The sequence below is a fragment of the Sarcophilus harrisii genome, chromosome 4 (genome assembly GCF_902635505.1).
Source record: "Sarcophilus harrisii chromosome 4, mSarHar1.11, whole genome shotgun sequence".
NCBI classification, from domain to species: Eukaryota; Metazoa; Chordata; class Mammalia; order Dasyuromorphia; family Dasyuridae; genus Sarcophilus; species Sarcophilus harrisii.
This window is the reverse complement of record NC_045429.1, coordinates 99,902,232-99,922,623: the sequence shown is the minus strand read 5'-3', so window position 1 is coordinate 99,922,623 and position 20,392 is coordinate 99,902,232. Positions and strand designations below refer to the sequence as shown.

Genomic DNA, 20,392 nt, shown 5'->3' with positions numbered 1-20,392 from the left:
ACTGGACTATTTTGAGTTTGTAGTGCACCAAAAACTACAGAACTTTCAGAGACAAATTTCTTTCTAGCTATGCTTCCCCCACCTTGCACTCTTCAAGCTGGTTATTCGATGCAGGTGTTAAATTTTCATTTCTTAGATTTTAGCAAAATATTCTAGCTTACAGAACTTTTTTTGAATTCTGCACCATTCCCTTTAAGCTTTGATAAACTTGCCATCTATAAATATTCCAATTTCTAGTATGGATCTAATTCTCACCAACAAAGTCCTTTAGTAGAGTGGAAATAAGAAGCCTAAAAATAAGTTAGCATGCCATCTTAGAATGTGTGATCTAACATTGTACATGCCATCTACAAGATTATACAGTTATGATGGACATGGCTCTTTTCAACAATGAGATGATTCAGGCCAGTTCCAATGATCTTGTGATTAAGAGAGCCATCTACACTCAGAAAGAGGACTGTGGGAACTGAGTATGGATCACAATATAGCATTTTCACTCTTTTTGTTATGGTTTACTTGCATTTTGTTTTCTTTCTCACTTTTTCCTTTTTGATCTGATTTTTCTTGTGCAGCAAAATATTGTATAAATGTGTATGCCTATATTGAATTTTTACATATATTTTTACCATGTTTGACATGTACTGGATTACTTGCCATCTAGGGGAGGGGATGGAAAGAAGGGGGGAAATTTGGAACACAAGGTTTTTCAAGGGTTAATGTTAAAAAAATTATCCATGCATGTTTTGAAAATAAAAAAAAAACTTTAATAAAAAAAGAATTTGTGATCTAAAAAGAAAGGAAAGTATAGGCTGATATACACAGTAGATTTTTGGGAAAGCAACAAGCAACCTTCAGAGCATTACAAAGAATTATAAATTCCCACTGTCTAACATTCTTCTGGGGAAGTCAATTCAGAAAATGGAAAGCTCTCAAGAATTTTCATTCTAAAGATACAAAAATAGACAATTACAAAAAGAATGGAGAGGGGAAATTGTCTAAAGAAACTTCTTTAGACGGATTCAAAGAAATGGTAGAGGAAAAATAATTTGCATCCATATCACTGATGAAAGTCTAATATAACTAACATGGAATTGATATATATAAGAACAAGAATTCTTCAGTACATAAATGCTCAAAGGATAACGAACAGTTTTTAAAAAGATTAGCAAACTGTAAATGACCTCATGAAAACTAGCTTCAAATAATTAATAAGAAAAGTACAAATTAAAATAACTGAAGATTTTACCTCATTTCATTCATCTTTGGCAAAAAAATAAAAGATGGCAACAGTTAATGCTGGTGAAACTATGTAGGGGAAGACATATTCTCTCACTCTATTTGGTGGATCAGTGAAATGACTCAACTATTTTGAATTTCAATTTGGAATTATGCAAAAAAAAGTAATTAAACTTAATACCCTTTAATCCAGCAACCGCTGTATTAGGCAATATAGCCGTAAGGCACATACTTTCTAATGGGAGAAACTATATACAACATAAATAAAAAGTATATAGAAGGTAATCCCAGAGAGAAAGGCAGTAGTAGCTGGGGAGACTAGGAAAGATAAACAATACCCACTCTCAAAGAGCTTACTTTGTAATTGAGAGAAACAACACACATTTTTTTAATGTTATTATAAAAAAAACAATAGTGAACATCTAAAAAAAAAAAAAAAAAAAAAAAAACATTGATTACCAAGAACTAACATATCTACCTCAGGAGCAAATAATGTCAGATCAACCTAATTTCCCTCTTTTTACAAGGTCACTAAATTGTCAGATCAGAGAAATACTAGGAGTATGATTTACATAGATTTGCTTAAAAACAAATTTCCATTTCTATATTTTGCTTTTATTACATCATTTCTCAATACATCCTTCTCTCCTCTCCTACCCAGTGACCTAGCACTTTTGATAAAGAAGTTTTTTGCTAGGAAAAAAGTAATTCAGCAAAGTTAACCAATATATCAGCCATGTCTGATAACATATACAATATTTCATATCCATAGTCTCTATCTTTTCAAAAAAGAAAGTAGTACTTTTTTTTTTCATTTCTTCTTAGGGGCTAAACTTGATCATCACATTTACATAGTATTCAGGGTTGGTGGAATGATTGGTCATTCTTTCCATTTACATTGTTGTAGTCATTTTATACATTGTTTTACTGGTTCTGCTTTCTTCACTTTGTATCAATTAGTGTAAGTGTTCCCATGCTTCTTGGAATACTTCATATAAATGATTTTTTTGACTGAAATAATAGCGCATGTCATTCATGTTTACCTGGATCTTGTCAGAGCATTTTATGCTCTGACATAAAATACTTTCATGCTATTTTTTAAAATTATAACTTCTTATTTACAAGATAGATGCATGGATAATTTTTCATCATTGACAATTGCAATACTTTTTGTTCCAATTTTTCCCCTCCTTCTCCCCACCCACTCCCCCAGATGCCAGGTTGACCAGTACATGTTAAATATGTTAAAGTATGAGTTAAATACAATGTATGTATATATGTCCATACAGTTAGGTTGCTACACAAGAAGAATCGGACTTTGAAATAGTGTACAATTAGCCTGTGAAGGAAATCAAAAATGCAGGTGGACAAAATAGAGGGATTGGGAATTCTATGTAATGGTTCTTAGTCATCTCCCAGAGTTCTTTTGCTGGGTGTAGCTGGTTCAGTTCATTACTGCTCTATTGGAACTGATTTGGTTCATCTCATTGTTGAAGAGGGCCAGGTCCATCAGAACTGGTCATCATATAGTGTTGTTGTTGAAGTATATAATGATGTCCTGGTCTTGCTCATTTCACTCAGCAGTTCATGTAATCTCTCCAGGCCTCTCTGAAATCATCCTGCTGGTCATTTCTTACAGAACAATAATATTCCATAATATTCATATACCACAATTTACCCAACCATTCTCCAATTGATGGGCATCCATTCAATTTCTAGTTTCTGGCCACTACAAAGAGGGCTGCCACAAACATTCTCTTTCATGCTATTTTTATGGAAAAGATGGGACTCATAAAAAAATTGGGTGTTGATGAAAACATGGTTAAATAACTAACTATAAATAAGATGAAGAGCTTGATCCATTAATATTGTAAGATACTAAAAGTTTTTTCTTGATGCTGTGTGGTATTAGTGGTAAAATAAAAGGAATATTAGATTCATATTCAGAGGATCTGGATTCAAATCCCAACTTTGTTACTTAATACTGTGTAACTTTGGACAATCTTTTAATCTCTCTAGGCTTTAGTTTTGCCATCTATAAAATAAGCAGATTGGATTAGATTATTTCTAAGGTTCCTTCCAGCTTTAAATATATGATCTTGTGGTTTTTATCATTGATTTAAATAAAGGCATAGAGAATTTGAGGTCTGGAAGAAGAATCCCAAATTATGCATTGCAAACCCTGTCCTAAAGGTGGGCTTGAGAAACAAAGGCATATTTGTATATAGTACATTTTTTCTGCATCTTGCAGATATTTTTTCCCAAAGTAAATGACTCACTTATCACTCTTACATTAAGGTTTTGTACTGGATGACCTGTAAAATTTCTCATTCTTCCCGGATGTTGTGTTCTAGGCTTGCCCTCTCCCCACACTGACCGAAGCCAGTAAAATATGCAGACTAGGTTTGGCCTAGGCCCTACCACATTCAACTGCAGGCCTAGGCCTGTCACTTGGCTTGAGGCATTAGTCAGGAGGGAAGTCCTTGGCTGAAAGCTCTATGAATCTGCCAGGCTCCCTCTAAGGAAGGTTTCTTGGGCTTCTTGCTAGAAACTGCACCACTAGGCCCTTGACACTTAACCAAGCTGCCTTCCCCTCCCCAGAAGTCCCACATATTCCAGGGCTTGGTTACCGGCTCTTGGAAGGGCCTCAGTCAGGTTGGTTCTGCTCTGGTGCCCTCCCTTCTTGCTCCTACTTCTGTCTAAGCTGCAAGACTGGCTAACTGAAAGCCACGAGACCCCTTGTCAATCATTTCTAAAAGAGTTTATCTGCTTTGTAATCAGTATTTCACTGAAGGGATGGACTAGGATGGGATAAGCCAGGAAGGATGAGTCCAAAGGGCTTCCTGAGACCATACCCTGCTCCCTAGGGGAATTAATTCACTTGAGGTTGGAACTCTGTCCAAACATTTATCTGGCATGGATGTGGTTGTAGTCAAGACAAACAATGAAGGAAAAGCCAAGAAGCTGGCTAGAATTAATGAAAAACTTATTGGTGAGTGATTTACCGAAAGGCAGAACAAGAATGTACTATCCTAAAGAATTCATTTTGTACTGGTGAAAGGAGTATTCACTCGAATGAAATTGTGGATCTAGCCAACACTTACTCCTGCAGCTCTGGAAAGTCAAGTTTCTAGAGGGGCAACTGCTATCATCTCAAGTGCTAGTGATAACTCTGTGTGTGATTATGCTTGGTACTTTTTGACACTTACCAAAAACTATCAATCACAACCTCAACAAGTAGCTGACAAATTCTCAACAATGTGTTTTCCTATTAACAATTAGTAAATACAATTAGCTCTTATAAAATGAATTTAATAAAAATGAAAAGAAGAAAAGGAATTTATTCAATTGTCATAGATACATAGTGGATACAAAGGCCACCTGTACCTGGGGCATATTTTACAAATAGCCACAGAATCCTCGGGAGGGAGAGAGGGGGGATAAATTTACAGTGGTAGCAAGATACCTGAATGGAGAATAGATGTGGTCAACAACTCATAATTATGGAACTGCGGAGGTATGTAGTCCTTTCTCCCTCTAGAGAATGCTCACAAAGTTTGCTGTGGGATATGGGATGGACTGTGATTTATCTGGGCCTGTTCATCCCAGGGAATAGCATCCCTGAGGGATGAGTCTGCTGCTGGGCTAAACCAGAAAGGTCTTACCACTCCTGGGCTGGCTCCTTACACAGTGTGACATCAATGGAACGTTGATTCAACTGGACTTCACAGACTCACTCTTTGATAAAAAACGATAATAACCCATCACATCCAGGCTCAGGCTCAGCTGGAGTCCTACTATGTTCTTTCAGAAAGAGCAGGAATTTTTTGTGTAGGATTGTCAGAAGCCTTTCCAGTCCTGCTCCCTTAGGGCCTCAGCTCTGATGATTTGACACCTCCCAGGCAGGGGGTAAGAGATAAAGAGCTTTTCATCTTTTTAACAATTCTTCCTGATTCAGGGCTGGCAAGGGAACATATCCTAACTGAAGGTAATTACACCAGCATATTACTCCCATTCCTGTCTGATCTTACATAAGTAAGTTGGCTGAAGACAAAGGTAATGAGCATTTCTTGGAGAAGAGGAGACTAAGTTCATTGTCTGTGCTATTCTTTTTAAAAAAGAAATTGCTATGTTTATTTATTTAACATTTTTATTTTCCCCAGTTACATGTAAAACAATTTTTTTACATTGTTTTTAAAACTTTGAGTTCCGGATTCTCTCTCTTCCTCCCCTACTTCCACCCCCCACTGACAAGGCACATGTGAAGTTACCCAAAACATTTCTATAAAAGTCATATTATGAAAGAAAACATAGATTTCTTCCCCTTGCCCCAAGAAAACCCTCAAGAAAAAGAAAGGTTTTTTTAAAACTATGCTTCAATCTGTATTTAGATACAAAGAGTTCTTTCTCTGGATATGCAGAACATTTTTCATCATAAGTCTTTCAGAATAATCTTGGCTCATTGTATTGCTAAGAATGGCAAAGTCATTGACAGCTGATCATTCCACAGCATTACTATTATTTGCTACATAATACGTTTCACCTTGCTTGAGGTCATGGAAGATCTTCCAGATTTTTCTGAGAGCATCCTTCTCATTATTTCCCAAAAAACAATAATATTCCATCATAATCACATATCACAATTTATTCAGCCATTCCCCAATCGATGAGTATCCCTCAATTTCCAGTTCTTTGCCCTGAGAAAAAAAGTTGCTGCCTCTTTTTTATGAGCTCTTCAAAGACTCAGACCCACATATCTGATTTATACCAAAATGGCATCATGCTAATATTTCTTTTTGTCAGTAATTAAAAATTTTTTATTATTATTATGAATTTGACAAATTACAGAGATCATTCCCATGTACAAAGATGAACAGAAAAAGAGGAGAATAAGGAAAATCACCTTTCATTGTCCCTATCTTTATCCTTTATGATACTCAATTCCACTCAAATCTAAAGGGAGCACAATCCTACCAGGGTGACAAGAGTTAGTTGGAAGAGATATTCTATTTCTATTCTAATATTCTAATTCTATTTGGGAAATGTTGTTTTAGTTTATGGCAGAACATTCAAATGGAGATATCCCATCCAGGGGTCCTCAAACTTTTTAAATAGGGGGCCAGTTCACTGTCCCTCAGACTGTTGGAGGGCCGGACTATAGTAAAAACAAAAACTTTGTTTTGTGGGCCTTTAAATAAAGAAACTTCATAGCCCTGGGTGAGGGGGATAATCGTCCTCAGCTGCCGCATCTGGCTTGTGAGCCATAGTTTGAGGCCCCCTGCGAAAGTTGGAGATATAGAACTTGAAGATTTGTATTTATAATAGGAACTCTTTCCACTGATGATAAGAATCCATTCAAAACTTAATCTCGATTATGACTATGTAAGTAGCAAAAATCAGAGGTGCAACTGAAATCCAAATCTTCCCATCACTGCTCTCTTAATGTTATAGGGTCTCTCTCAGACTGGTCACACTTCATTGCTCTCTTGGCTATACTTTTTATTCTCTGGATTTCATCACCTTCCAGGTAGTGTATACCCTTATGGTTACATTCTGTTTCCCTCTGTTTTTCGGTTACCTTTTATATGTTGACTTCCCCCAAGAGAGAACAACCATGAACTGGATCTATCACTGAATAATGCAAAGGAAGCAGATCAGATTGGATTTAAGAAATAAGAAGCAGGTATGGTAATGGGTTGTTCTATGGTGAGAAGGCCCCTGAGAAAATTCTACTCATAGAATGTGTGTTTTATTTATTTAGGATTATGATTTATTCTCCTACTAGATGTATGCTCCTTGAAAATAAAAATTATATTATCTATTTTTTGCTTTTTTTCTCATGCTTAGCACAATATTCTATACACTGATCATATGTAATAAAGGCTTAATAAACAAATGAATGAACAAATTTAGCCTGGGCCAAAGACAAAATTGGTTTCCTCAGCTCTGGACCAGGGATGGTGGTGCCTAAAGAGGTTGCATTAGCTTGGGATTTAATGTGATGAATACAAGAAAGAAACTGTCAAAGCAGATGTTATGTGTAGTTTCCATATTAGTGGGCCAGAGAGAATGATAAAGGGAAAATATATTTATTCTGGAATGAATTTTTAAACCTTTAATATCATTTCCATGTCTTCTGTTAATAAAATTTTTAATAATGAAATGTTATTAGGATGTTTTAGTCACAAATAGCAAATCAAAGATCAAGTGATATCATGACCACAGAGTTAGTAAGTACAGAACCAGGATTCAATCCAAAGTTTTCTGAACCATAACCAGTATTCTTCACTCTCTGCTCTGTTTCTTTTTTCCTTCCTTCCTTTTTTTGTTTCAGATTACTGTATTGCAGAGAATATTTGATCTCTTTCTTAACATGCTCTCTCTTATTCCCATCTTTGGCGGATATGTTATAAATTCTTTACTATCCAAAACAAAATGATAGTTTTTCCTTTAAATTTTTCTCAAGGATCATTATATACCTCAACAACAATACTGTATGAGGACGTATTCTAATGGAAGTGGATTTCTTTGACAAAGAGAAGATCTAACTCAGTTCCAATTGATCAATGATGGACAGAAGCAGCTACACCCAAAGAAAGAACACTGGGAAATGAATGTAAACTACTTGCACTTTTGTTTTTCTTCCTGGGTTATTTATACCTTCTGAATCCAATTCTCCCTCAGCAACAAGAGAACTGTTCAGTTCTGCACACATATACTGTATCTAGGATATACTGCGACATATTTAACACATATAGGACTGCTTGCCATCTGGGGGAGGGGGTGGAGAGAGGGAGGGAAAAAAATCAGAACAGAAGTGAGTGCAAGGGATAATGTTGTAAAAAATTACCCTGGCATGGGTTCTGTCAATAAAAAGTTATTTAAAAAAAAGAAAGAAGGAAAGAAAGAAAAAGAAAATAAATAAAATAAAAATTTTTTTTAAATGAAAAAAAATTTTCCTCAAGGTGGGTTTCTGAGTTGTGTATTTTCTTTGTGCCACTCATATAATCACATGCTACTTTGTATTTTATATATTTATGGATTTATCAAGATTATAAGCATTGTGAGCAAGAACTATTTTGAGCAAGGCCACAAGTGCTATTTTCTTATCTAGCCTTAATCCCTGAATGGGTGGTTGCCTCAGCCAAAATGAGACCTATTAAAGTTACCTTAACTTAAAACAAGTCTCTCACTGTATCCAGGGCCATCTCGAATCGTCCTGATCTCTATCTGGACCCTGGACCCAGATGGCTCTGGAGGGGAAAGGGAAGCAGGGGACCTTGCACAACTCACCCTCACTTAAATCCAATTCAGTGGCAAGTCACCTCCCTTATTCGATGGTGATCTTTGAGAATGAAGGACAAACAACAACAAGGATGCCAGAGGGCATCTCAACACTAAAACCAATTCACACAGAGGTGACTGTGGAAACCGTGGGACTTGGTTCAGTTCACTAAGGACTGTGGGGATACTCCTAATCAGGAGATTGGATAAGCAAGAGAAAGGAACAATTGGAAGGCAGAAAGGATAGAGTCATGAAAGGCAAGAGAAAAAGGTTTCCAGGGTGGATGGTCAAGGTATCAAATATCTAAGAAAGGTCAAGGAGAACGAACGCTGAAAAAAGGCCATTTGAAAGGGAAGTGGATGACATAGCCTATCTAATTTAAGGAGTTGACTCAGGGCAGACTTACCCAGAGTAAATAGTAATTTAGGCCAAGTAGGCTATAGAAAACAATGATTATCTTTAGAGTCGGTTTAACCATGGCTTTGGAGCTCACTTCTTCTAAGGAGAATCCATTCAGAGTCATTTCTACTGGAAAAATGTATAAATGTATAAAATGTATAAAAAGAAGAGATGATTTTACACGCTACCCAGACAAATATCCCATTTCCTTTGGGGTCTCCAAGGTGGATGAATATAACTATTCTGGCAGAAGAAAAAGTAGCTTTGGCTGCTGACAAAAGAAATACAATGGTCTTACAAATGAAGACAGAGTGTGATGATGAGTGACCAATATCAGCACCCCACTTCCCACTGCCAATGCCTTCCCCTTTCAGATTACCTTTCATTTCAGATTATAAATTACCTTTGTATTTATTCCGCATTTACTTGATTAGTAGGTACATCTTGAATCTCTCATTAAACTGGGAGTTGCTTGAGGACAGGGACTGTTTGTTTCTCTCTCTGAACCGCCAGCCTTTAGCACTGGCACAGGGTGTTTAACACATAATACTGGGATTTCTTCTAAAAACAGATTATAATCAGTGTTGGATTAGTGACTTGTAGGGGAAGAATAGGGAAATACCCTTGGCTGTGATCTATGTTGGCAGCCATCGTGTTACCTGTGTGTGCTTGTCCCCACAGGGGCTGGGATGTCAGGACAAACTCCCCTCACCACCTGAGCTGGGCTTTAGATTTAAGGAGCTAACAATTCACTTCACAAGGATTTTTGTGTGCAGCTTGTAGTCTTGGCCATCGGGATACTAAGTAACTCACCCGTGGTCCCACAACCAGGTCTTCTTGCCTCTAAGGCCGGCCAGGAGAACTGCCCTCTCTCTGCTATATACACTATTATTACACTGGAGGAAATCAAGCCCTAGAAGCTCGGCTGACTGGTCCACCATCTCCTGGACGGTGATAATCAAGCCAAGCCTTCCCCCAGGGCTTCGGAGTCAGTGCTTTCTCACTCAGCCCGACACTTAAAAGAGATTTCTCCAGGTTCCGGTGTGGGACTGAAGTGTGTTCGTTTCGAAGGAAGGTTTCGGTTTTTCCAATAAACTTTAGTTGTGACCCTGGGCAAGTCATCTAAATGCAAGAGAGAGAGAGAGAGAGAGAGAGAGAGAGAGAGAGAGAGAGAGAGAGAGAGAGAGAGAGAGAGAGAAGAGAGAGAGAAACAGAGAGAGAGAGAGAAAAGAGAAAGAGAAGAGAGAGAGAGAGGAGAGAGACAGAGAGAGAAGAGAGAGAGAGAGAGAGGGAGAAAGAGAGAGAGAGAGAGAGAGAGAGAGAAGAGAGAGAAAAGAGAGAGAAGAGAGAGAGAGAGAGAGAGAAAGAGAGAAAGAGAGAAGAGAGAGAGAGAGAGAGAGAGAAGAGAGAGAGAGAGAGAAGAGAGAGACAGAGACAGAGAGAGAGAGACAGAGAGAGAGAGAGAGACAGAGAGAGAAAGACAGAGAGAGAGAGAAGAGACAGAAAGAAGAGAGAGACAGACAGAGACAGACAGAGAGAGAGACAGACAGAGAGAGAGAAAAAACTGTGAAGTCCAGTTGAATCATCAGAGAGAGAGACAGAGAAAGAGACAGAGACAGAAAAAAAAAAATGTGAAGTCCAGTTGAATCACGGAGACACTCGTGCTTCCGTTAGAGTAGAGAATGTGGGGGTGACAAACTCCCCGGTCTGCCCCTTCTCTGAGGAAACTACCGACTCCTTCTCAGAAAAATCTGCGTTAAAGGAAATGGTCGGTTTCGGTCGGAAAACAAAAATGCCGTCTTCCCCTCCCCCCCGCGCCCCTCCCCCCCATTCTTTACAGACCCTCCGACGCTCTCATTAAAAGCCCGGGTCTCAGACGATTGCCTGGGTACCAGACATCCAGACCCCAAAGAAGTTCCATGAGCTCGTAGGGATCAAACTTAGTGGTTTGGGGACCGATGCGCGCTTCCCTTACGCGAGTTACTTTGCCTTCCAAACACTCTGGAATGTAATTTAGAACAGGGGGAGGGGAAGGAATTTAGGGACCCAGGCCGCTAGGAAACCTACGACCCAATGACTACATTTCCCAAGAGGCCGTTCGGGCTAGCGTCCCGTTTGTTGCCTGCTTTCTGTGCCTCGGGGTGTTGGGAAATGGAGTCCCGAGCGCCTCCTGGACGGTGGGGGGGGAGAAAGCTCTGTGCCAAACTTAGGACCTGGATCGGGACGCGGGTTTCTGGAAGCTCTGGTCACTTCCCTTCCCCGCCGGGCCCCGCTGCGTGTCAGGGCACTCTACCTCCCCGCTTCCGTGGGGACGCCGAAGTTAGCCCTCGGCTGGGGGTGGGGGGGCGGGTTCCCCCGGAGCATCCTTCTTGGCCCCCGGGCTGGGCCGGGGGCGGAACGATGCGGGAGGGAGGGGTCCGCCCGGGAGCGTTCGCCCTCCGCGCCCCACCCAGGAAGCGTCTGTGAATGACTCGAAGTTTCCTTTTTTCCGCTTTCTCCTCAGTGCGTCCCCAGCGGAGCGAGCCCCTAACTCGCGGACTCTCCCTCCCGCCCCCGCCGGCCATGGGCAGCCGCGACTACCTGTTCAAGGTGCTGGTGGTGGGGGACGCCGCGGTGGGCAAGACGTCGCTGGTGCAGAGGTACTCGCAGGACAGCTTCAGCAAGCACTACAAGTCCACCGTGGGAGGTGAGAGCCGGCGCCGGCGCGGGGCGGGGGTCCCGGGCGGGGGTCCCGGGGCCGGCGCGGGGCGGGGCTGACTCCCCTCGGCTCGGATGCTGGAGGTGAGCCTCCGACGGGTAAAAGTGTGAGAGCTGCGACACTCAGGCCAGTGCTATTATTTTTAAATGGAAAAGAATGCGTGTACGGGACAGGCAGAAAAGGAGACATTTCTTCTTGTTGCGGGACTTTTCCAACACTAATTTTTAAAAACCACAAACGTCCTCAGTCAGAATACAATCTTGCTAGAACTTGTTATGTTTTCAAAGGTGAAGCAAGCGAACTAACCGAACGGCGCGTACATTTGCACTTGCTCTGTGCGACTTTGTATCTCAGCAAGTTTCTCTTAGCTTTGCTGCTTCTTGTGGCTTAGTTGTGTCTGGTTCCTCGTGACCCCCTTTGGGGCTTTCTTGGCGGAGATGCTGGAGGGGTTTGCCGTTTTCTTTTCCGTCTCATTTTACGGATGGGGAAACTGAGGCAAACAGGGGGAAATGAGTTGCCCGGGGTCACAGAGCTAGTAAATATCTGAGGCTAGATTTTAACTTGGGAAGAGGAGACTCCCTGACTCAAGGACCTTGAAATCTAGTTGCCCTTAGCTTTGTTAAATATATATTTTAGATTTGTTTGTTAAACATTTACTTACATGTGTGATATAATAAATACATCTTTAAAGGCGTTTCCATACCAAAAGTGTCCATGAGTTCCCTGATGAAAACCCCAATCTGAAGAGAAACACATAGTCTCAGTCTCAGTCTCTGACCCTGCTGCTGTTTCTTTCTGTCTCTCTGTGTGTGTCTCGCTGAGAGATAATTGGGGTTCAGTGACTTTCCCAGAGTCACACAGCTAGTTTTAAGTGTCTGAAGCTGGATTTGAACTCAGGTCTTCGGATTTCAGGGCCATTGCTGTATCCACCGAAGCATCTAACTGTCCTGAAGCAAAGTAAAATTGGAGTGATCACAAATTGTTATTTGGGACAGGAAGCAGACCTGTGGTTTCACTGGGATAAGAAACTTTCAGGTCAGGAAACTCAAGGTTAAGTGACCTGCCCACTGTCACATAGACAGTATATATCAGAAATGCATATTGAACCCAGATTTTCCTGGATTTGAGGCCAGCTCTCTATCTACTCTATCCATTATGTTATATCCTCAAATAGAAACTGATCCTGTGATCTGCATATTGACCTAGAAAATTAAAAAAAAAAAAACATGATCTATATTGTATTTTTTAAAAACATTTCCCAATTACATTTTAATCTAGTTTGGATGCACTGGGGAGTCTTGCAGCCTCTGAATTTGATACTTCTGCACATATCATGCTGCCTCATATTATCATTAAAATATAATTTAATTTTAATCACGTTGAAATAAATGCACATCTCTGGACAGGAATTTCTTCAATGTAAGAAATTCCTGGTATAGAAACTACTTCAGCTACTCACTAACCAATCAACAAGCATTTATTTAGTGACTTTCTGTACGAGGTACTATGCCACTCCAAGAATGAAATAATCCCTACTTGGAAAGAGTTTGAATTCTTACCTGTCATTTGCAGAAGATTGCCTAGAGCACTAAATAACAGGTAGAGGCTATATATGTCTGAAACTGCCAGAAAGGATTTCCTGACAAGGTTGGATTTTTATCTTCTATTTCATGATGTCTCTTCCATATATATTGTCATCAATATGTACAGGATTCTGGTTCTGCCAATCTCAGCTGACTGTTTTCTTTCTTTTAAAATTGGGGTTGTAGAGAACATGCTGTATTCTAACCCTGGGACCTAGCCTAGTTCATGAAAATTGCTAACATAAAATACTAAAATAAACAGACTCTGTGGCTAAACTATTGTCTAAAAAAATAAAATTTTTTTAGCAGCTTGCCAAAATTATAGTATATAAAGCTTTCTTCCTTTTGATCCTAATTGCCAGTTAATTACCCATGTTATTTGGACTGCCACTTTGATGAAATAAAGCTTTGACGTAAAGCCCCCCTGAGTTCAAATCTGGTCTCAGACACCACTTCCTAGCTGTGAGACCCTGGGCAAGTCACTTAACTCCAATCATCAGAGAGAGAGAGACAGAGACAGAGAGAGACAGAGAGACAGAGACAGAGAGAGACAGAGCCAGAGAGAGAGAAAGAGAAAGAGAAGAGAAGAGAGAAAAGAAAAGAAAACCTGTGCAAATTTTCTCACTCTCGACTCTGAACCAAACAGCTCTTCTGCAGCAGGGTTAAGTAACCTGTCCAGGGTCACACAGTTAGCAAATTAGTAGCTATATTGAACTCAGGACTAATAACTTTATCCACTGAACCACCCAGCTGCCCTGTACTAATTTATTTCTGATGTGAAGTATTTTAGTATTTTAATTTTGATTGATTAGGTATCATTGTCTGAAGTGCCTGCTTTAAAGGGATGACAAAGAAAAAACAAGCCGGGGGCAAACAGGTTTCAGCTGCATCAACTGTTGGCAATCTTACTTCTCCCATCCCACTGTATTTCCAGCCCTAGGTTTCCTGGCTCTTAATTGAAGAATACAGATAATAATAATTAGCAGTTGCTCCAATTTTTACTCAATCAGAAAATATAGTTCATATATTTAGAGAGCCGGAAGGGACCTCAGACACCATTTAGTCCCCTGAATTTACAGATGAGAAAACTGAGGTCAAGAGAGAAGTAATGTCCAAGGGCATAAAAAAAATAAGCAACTGAAGTTTGGTGTTCAAATCCAGGTCTCAGGCTCTAAATCTGGCTCTCTTTCCACTGCACTAAACTATCCACATTCAGCAATTCGATTCAGTAAGCACTTATTAGACACCTACTGTGTGCTGGGGTTACAAACACAGAGCACTGCCCTCTGGGAGCTTCCGTTCTGGAGCAGGGACCAATGTGTACACAGATTAGAAGATAGAAAGTGATTTTTGATGAGTTACCAGGAGGAGTACATTAATACCTGAGGGCATTAGGAAAGGTCTTTTGTAGGAAGCTACAAGGGCCAATTATTGAAGAGAAGATGGGATTCTCAGTAGTAGAGGTGGGGGATCAGAGGACCAAAGGTCCTGGATAGGAAGCAGGATTGAGGCTGGTTTGGCCCTAAAGAGCAGGGTAAATAAAATCAATCTGTAAGGAGAGGACGGAGTCATTTTCTGAAGGCTTGAAGTGCCAGAGAGAGGAGTTTGTCTGTAATCTTAGAGGAAATTGGGAGCCATTGACTCTTCTCAGCAAGGAAGGGATATGATGAAACCTCTGCTTCTGGGTATCTCAGTTTGGCTTCTGTGCAAAAGACTGATTGGAAAAGAGACCGATTGGGCTAGAGAAAGCTCTGCCGGTGGTCCTGGCCAAAAGTGGTAAGGGGGAGGTGACTGAGAGGGGAGAAGAGGGCAGGGGCAAGGGACGTTGGAAAAGGAGATGGGGCTTGGCTACTGATTGACCAGAGGAGCGTGGGAAAGGGAATATGTGGAAATGACTCCAAAGTTGTGAATCTGGGGGGTTAGAAGGGTGCCAGCACCTGCAGCACAAATGGGGGAGATGGGAGAAGGGTGGGTTTTGTAGATGAAAGATAATGAGTTCGGGAGGATTATGGAAAATTCAGGTTCAGATGCCCAGAGGCAATCCGTGGTACAGGTTGGCACTTAGGAGAGAAATAAGTGCTGGAGACTCATATTTGGAGTCCTCTGCATAGAGATGATGACTGAACTCACTAGAACTGATGAGATTACCTAGAGAGAATATAGAAGGAAGAAGATAGAGCTTTAGAGTATATAGGGAGGGCATGGTTGATGTTTCAGCAAAGGAGATATTTGCTGTGGTTGGCATCTGACTGAATACCACTCAGTAATTATCCCAAATTTCCCCTCTCCTCTCTTATTATCCAATAACCCATATATTTTTGAAGACCTGACTCCTTCTTCTCTCTGTCTCTGTCTCTCTCTCTGTGTATATACACACATACTTCTCTGTGTATATATTTCTATACTTCTTTCTCACACACACTCTCTCTTTTAAATATACACATACATACACCCCACACACCTTCCAGTCCCTGAGATTTTAATTTTTGCTTGGGATTTTGCAGTGGACTTTGCTCTGAAGGTTGTCCAGTGGTCTGATTCAGAAATGGTGCGACTCCAGCTATGGGATATTGCAGGTGAGTAAGGAAAATAGTACCATTGGGAGTAGGGATTGAGGAAGAAATCTTTTTTACTTGGGTATCTTCATTGGGAATGAGCCTGATGGCAAAAACCAGGAACAATTCTTTAAAACTGAAAAGTGGTGGAATAGAATTTTTAGAAACTTGAAGACTTGTGAAATTGGAAACTTTATCTCTGAAATGACTGTGCTGACCTTTATTTATGCGACTAAGTAAGGTCCAATTAGGCAAGTGAGTATCCTTATCACAGCAGTCTGGCTGCCTCTGCAGTAATGAAGGAAATACTCACCTCTCCTGGTTTTTCATGTCAGAGTGGAAAAACAAGGCAGAATTGCTATGAGCGGCTCTGTGCCCCACTAGAAATGGATTTAAGGGGGGAAGTAGAGGCTCCAAGATGGTCTTAAGCACGACTCCTTTGGTAACCATGATTCTCTTGCTTCCTAATAGGCCAGGAGCGGTTCACCTCCATGACTCGTCTGTATTATCGGGATGCCGCAGCCTGTGTCATCATGTTTGATGTCACCAATGCCACCACCTTTAGCAACAGCCAGAGGTGGAAGCAAGACTTGGATTGTAAGCTCACACTGCCCAGTGGGGAGCCCGTGCCCTGCCTGCTATTAGCCAACAAGGTGTGTGTGTATATGTGAGAGAGAGAGAGAGACACACACAGAGAGAGAAGAGAGAGAGAGAGAGAGAAACAGAGAAACAGAGAGAGAGAGAGAGATACACACACACACAGAGAGGAGAGAGAGAGACACACACACACAGAGACAGAGACACACACAGAGAGAGAAGAGAGAGAAACAGAGAGAGAGAAGAGAGAGAAACAGAGAGAGAGAGACAGAGAGAGAGAGGAGAGAGAGAGACAGACACAGAGACAGAGACACACACAGAGAGAGAGGAGAGAGAGACAGAGAAAGAGAAAGAGAGGTAGAAAGAGAGGGAGGGGGCAGAGAGAGATAGAGAGACACACAAAGAGACACAGACAGACAGAAAGAAACACAGAGAGAAAGAAGAGAGACAGAGAGAGAAGTTTACTTTATCACTTTGGTTTTTGGAGCGCCTGCCCAGGGTCACCCAGCTAGTCAGTGTCTGAGGCCAGATTTGAACCCATGAAGATGAGTCTCCCTGACTCCAGGCCCAGCACTCTGGACACTCTGGCGCCACCTAATGCCCTCCCTGGTCCAACTCCCCATGGAATATTGCATTTTGTTCTAGATGACAATTTAGGAAGGATGTTGATCATCGGGGATGTTCAGAGGAAATGCCAGCGTCACAAAGGGCCTTGAATCCATGTGAGGATTAGAGAAGAAATTGGGCCTCTGTAGCCTGAAGAAAGCGGCCTTCAGGTGTTTGAAAGATTGTCTCATATAGGAGACAGAGGACATTTGTCCTTTTTATCTGGAGGCAGAAATCAGGAGGAAGGGATAGAAGTCACAGAGAGGCAAATTTAGGTCACTGCTCTGCAGACATTTTCCTCACCGTTAGATCTGACCAGAGTGGGCTGTCCTGGTAGGCTTTGATGAAGTCTTTTGTGGAAGGAAAGGGCTAGTGACTGGCGGGCGTATTCTAGGGGATGTTCCTTTCCCTGCACAGGTCAGAGTAGATGGCTTCTGTAATCCTAATTCCACAATTAGCGGTTCTGATCCTAGGATCCTTTCACGTGAAGAAGAGAGCTTCCCTAGAGGGTGTGAGTGGCGTTCTGAGGGTCGAGTCCATGGCGGAATTAATGTCATCATTTGGGTGATGTTTTTCTAACTGAATCTCTTTCTCTTCCTTCCCTCCCACAGAGTGACCTATCCCCATGGGCAGTCACTAGGGACCAGATTGACCGGTTCAGCAAAGAGAATGGTTTCACTGGCTGGACTGAAACGTCCGTCAAAGAGAACAAAAACATCAATGAAGCTATGAGGTAAGTAGGTACCAATTCTTTCCCATTTCTTACTTAGTCATGCTGTTTCCCCTCATCTCCACTTGTGCCAGGGTACCCTGCAAGACAAGGACAAGATGAACACATTAGAAAAATAGCTTCTCAAGATCAGGTTCTCTGTCTTTTCCCCTTATGGTTCCAATCACCTAGCAGACATCTCGCCTTTTTTCTGGATAATTATGATGATTTTTTAAAAAAGATGATTTTTCTCTTTCTCTGCGTCAATCTGCTCCTCAGTCTGATTTCTACTTTATTTCCTAGAGTTCTTATTGAACAGATGATGGCCAATACCAGGGAAGGCAGCACATCTCTGTCAACACAAGGTGACTACATCAACCTGCAAGCGGTCTCCACGCCTGGCTGGACCTGCTGTTAATTGTGTGCAGCTTTCTCCCTATCATGGACAAGGAAGATCAGACCGTGTCTCAGTTTTCCTTCCCGACCCACCCAGCTGCCTAATTAAGAACTTGTGATGGATCTTCTACCAAAAAACACCAGCCTTGTTCCGTTAGAGCACTTTCTTCTGGCCAGCGGGTGGTCTCTCATTCCTCAGACAACACCTGTAAGTCCCCGTGTATATTTTTGCTGTTGGATGTCTGCTTTGAGTTACTCCTGTGGCACGGGCTGTGTGGCCCATAGGGCCCTCTGCCCTCCTTCTCCTAGACTTGGCTGGAATGTTCTTGGAGTAAGTATAGATGAAAGACAGCGCACTTTTTCATTATAACCCCAACTGTTCTCCAAACTATCATTCCATGATGGCAATCCTGACGTCAGATCAAGAGAACAAAGATCAAGATGCTCTCCTGCCGAACTCTTTTGTGGATAATTACTTTCGTTGTTCTCTCTGTGTCCTGGACTTTGGATTTAAGTGTCTAACTCTTTTCTGGCTAGCTGCAGACTTGGAATAACTGTAGGAACCTTATGTTGCATTTGTGGTTTTGAAAAGGCTCTGAAATCTTGATGAGCTTTCTCTCTCCCTCTCAGTAATAGTAGTGAAGCTTTCAATCCAGCTGTCCTTGGTGATGACAGTATCTCTCTTCCTAAGTATGGACAGGGAGGAAATGACTAGGAAATCTTTCTGAGGTCTTTTTATTCATTATACAAGAATACAGTTGTATAAACTGACTGGTTAATAGGGAACCTGAAGCTCACTCAACTCAACAAAAGACACTAGCTGACTATGATGTGTGCCTCTTAAATAGAAAGGGGACTTGGAAGTCCCCTGAATCTGAGAGAAAAGTGAAACAAAGGGAAGGTGAGAAGTGAACAAGACTGGATTCTGAGGGGCTGCTTAGCTCTTGGTATAAGGTTTATAGCTAGAGAAAGGTTGTGTGGTCCTGGGAATAAGGAGGTTTATTATATATGTAACATTAAACACAAAAATCCCATGATTCTGTTTCAGGTCATAGTTCACCTCTGGATGTTTGGATTTTTCTGTAGGATTGAAGTTTAGGGGAATGATCTTTGGTGTCAGTTATCCACGCAGGGCTAAAGCTGAGAAATAGGTCACAGAGGTGAAAGTTCTGAACATAAAGACCAGGTACCAGGACGGAAAAGAAGCCAAAACCTTTCCAAGAGAAATTTAATCTGTTTAATACAACTTTTGTAAAATCCCTAGAGACATTTAAAGATCCCTTTGATGTTCAATAAATTTTGTTGAAAATTTTGAGGATTCCTTTTGTAATATTATTCAAACAAGGTTTTTGACTGTGGTATTTTCAAGTAAACATCATGTAAAAGTCACTTTTTATGAAGGAGAAATTGATTTTACTCTACTCCCTTGTCCTGAAAAACTGGAAATAAAAGTCTTATGTGCTCATTTAGTAATTATCAATATTTAATGTGAACTTAAAATGCTTCCATATACTAGATCAATCTGGAGAATTACAAGTGTGGGAACATTTCTTTAAAAAAAAAATCCTCGAGAAACAAAGCCATCTTTCCTTGCCTTACCTGTTTACCCCCAGGTTAATGTTCAGTAATTGGAATCTTTTTTTCAACAATTATTTGGCCATTTAACATCAAACTCGATTACATCTTGCCAAAGTAGAATATGAAAATAATGCTGACTCTGCTTTTCTCTCCCATTTGCTGACCCAGGATTTTTATCTGCCTTTCATACACATTGCTAGAGGCAGCCAGCTACTACTTCTTGGTTCTCTTACCCAATCAGTGTATACAATGTACTATTAGGGAAGGGATGGAAAGAATACCGCTCTAATATTTTAACTAATTAGTCTCCCTAATATTCTCCCTATCCACAAAAAGTGGGAGACAGTGATAATGCATGCAAGTAGAGTTGGGTAAAGGAGAATTATAAGAGAAATGTGACTATAACTTTAATAATATTCAATTATTTTGATGCTGCCTTGATGTCTGTAATATGATGGGTACTGTTTAGAACTCTCCAATCTTCCCTCCAAGAGACTCTGTATTTAAGGATGCTGGTCTTATACCATCATTTTTTGGCCACAGGTAGTGTTGTTGCCACTTATGGGCTTCTGAATCATAGAAAGTAAACCAAGTAAAGGGGAACAGTGAGGTAAGACACAAGCAGAAAGCACACCTGTGCCATGGCAAGAACCTTCCAAAGAAGGGCCAAACACAGGTGTGTATTCTTTGCTATCTTACTATGCCCTCAATTGCCTCCATCTTTCTCAAGGTTGATGCTAATCCTTTTGC

General features: G+C 40.9%; 1 protein-coding gene across 4 annotated transcripts; it reads left to right on the top strand.

The window, feature by feature from the left end:
• The first annotated feature begins 10,831 nt into the window (after positions 1–10,831).
• Positions 10,832–19,533, top strand: RAB29 (RAB29, member RAS oncogene family). 4 transcript variants are annotated; one of them, XM_031937242.1, is made up of 6 exons: positions 10,832–10,847; positions 11,424–11,606; positions 15,706–15,777; positions 16,228–16,409; positions 17,571–17,692; positions 17,972–19,533. In XM_031937242.1, the coding sequence occupies exons 2-6, from the start codon at positions 11,483–11,485 to the stop codon at positions 18,084–18,086; spliced, it is 615 nt and encodes a 204-aa protein (XP_031793102.1). In that variant the 5' UTR covers positions 10,832–10,847; positions 11,424–11,482; the 3' UTR covers positions 18,087–19,533. The 4 variants fall into 4 exon arrangements, with proteins under 4 accessions (XP_031793102.1, XP_003767668.2, XP_023357679.1 ...); XM_003767620.3 differs by lacking the exon at positions 10,832–10,847 and adding an exon at positions 11,106–11,239; XM_023501911.2 differs by lacking the exon at positions 10,832–10,847 and adding an exon at positions 11,149–11,165.
• Positions 19,534–20,392: the final 859 nt, after the last annotated feature.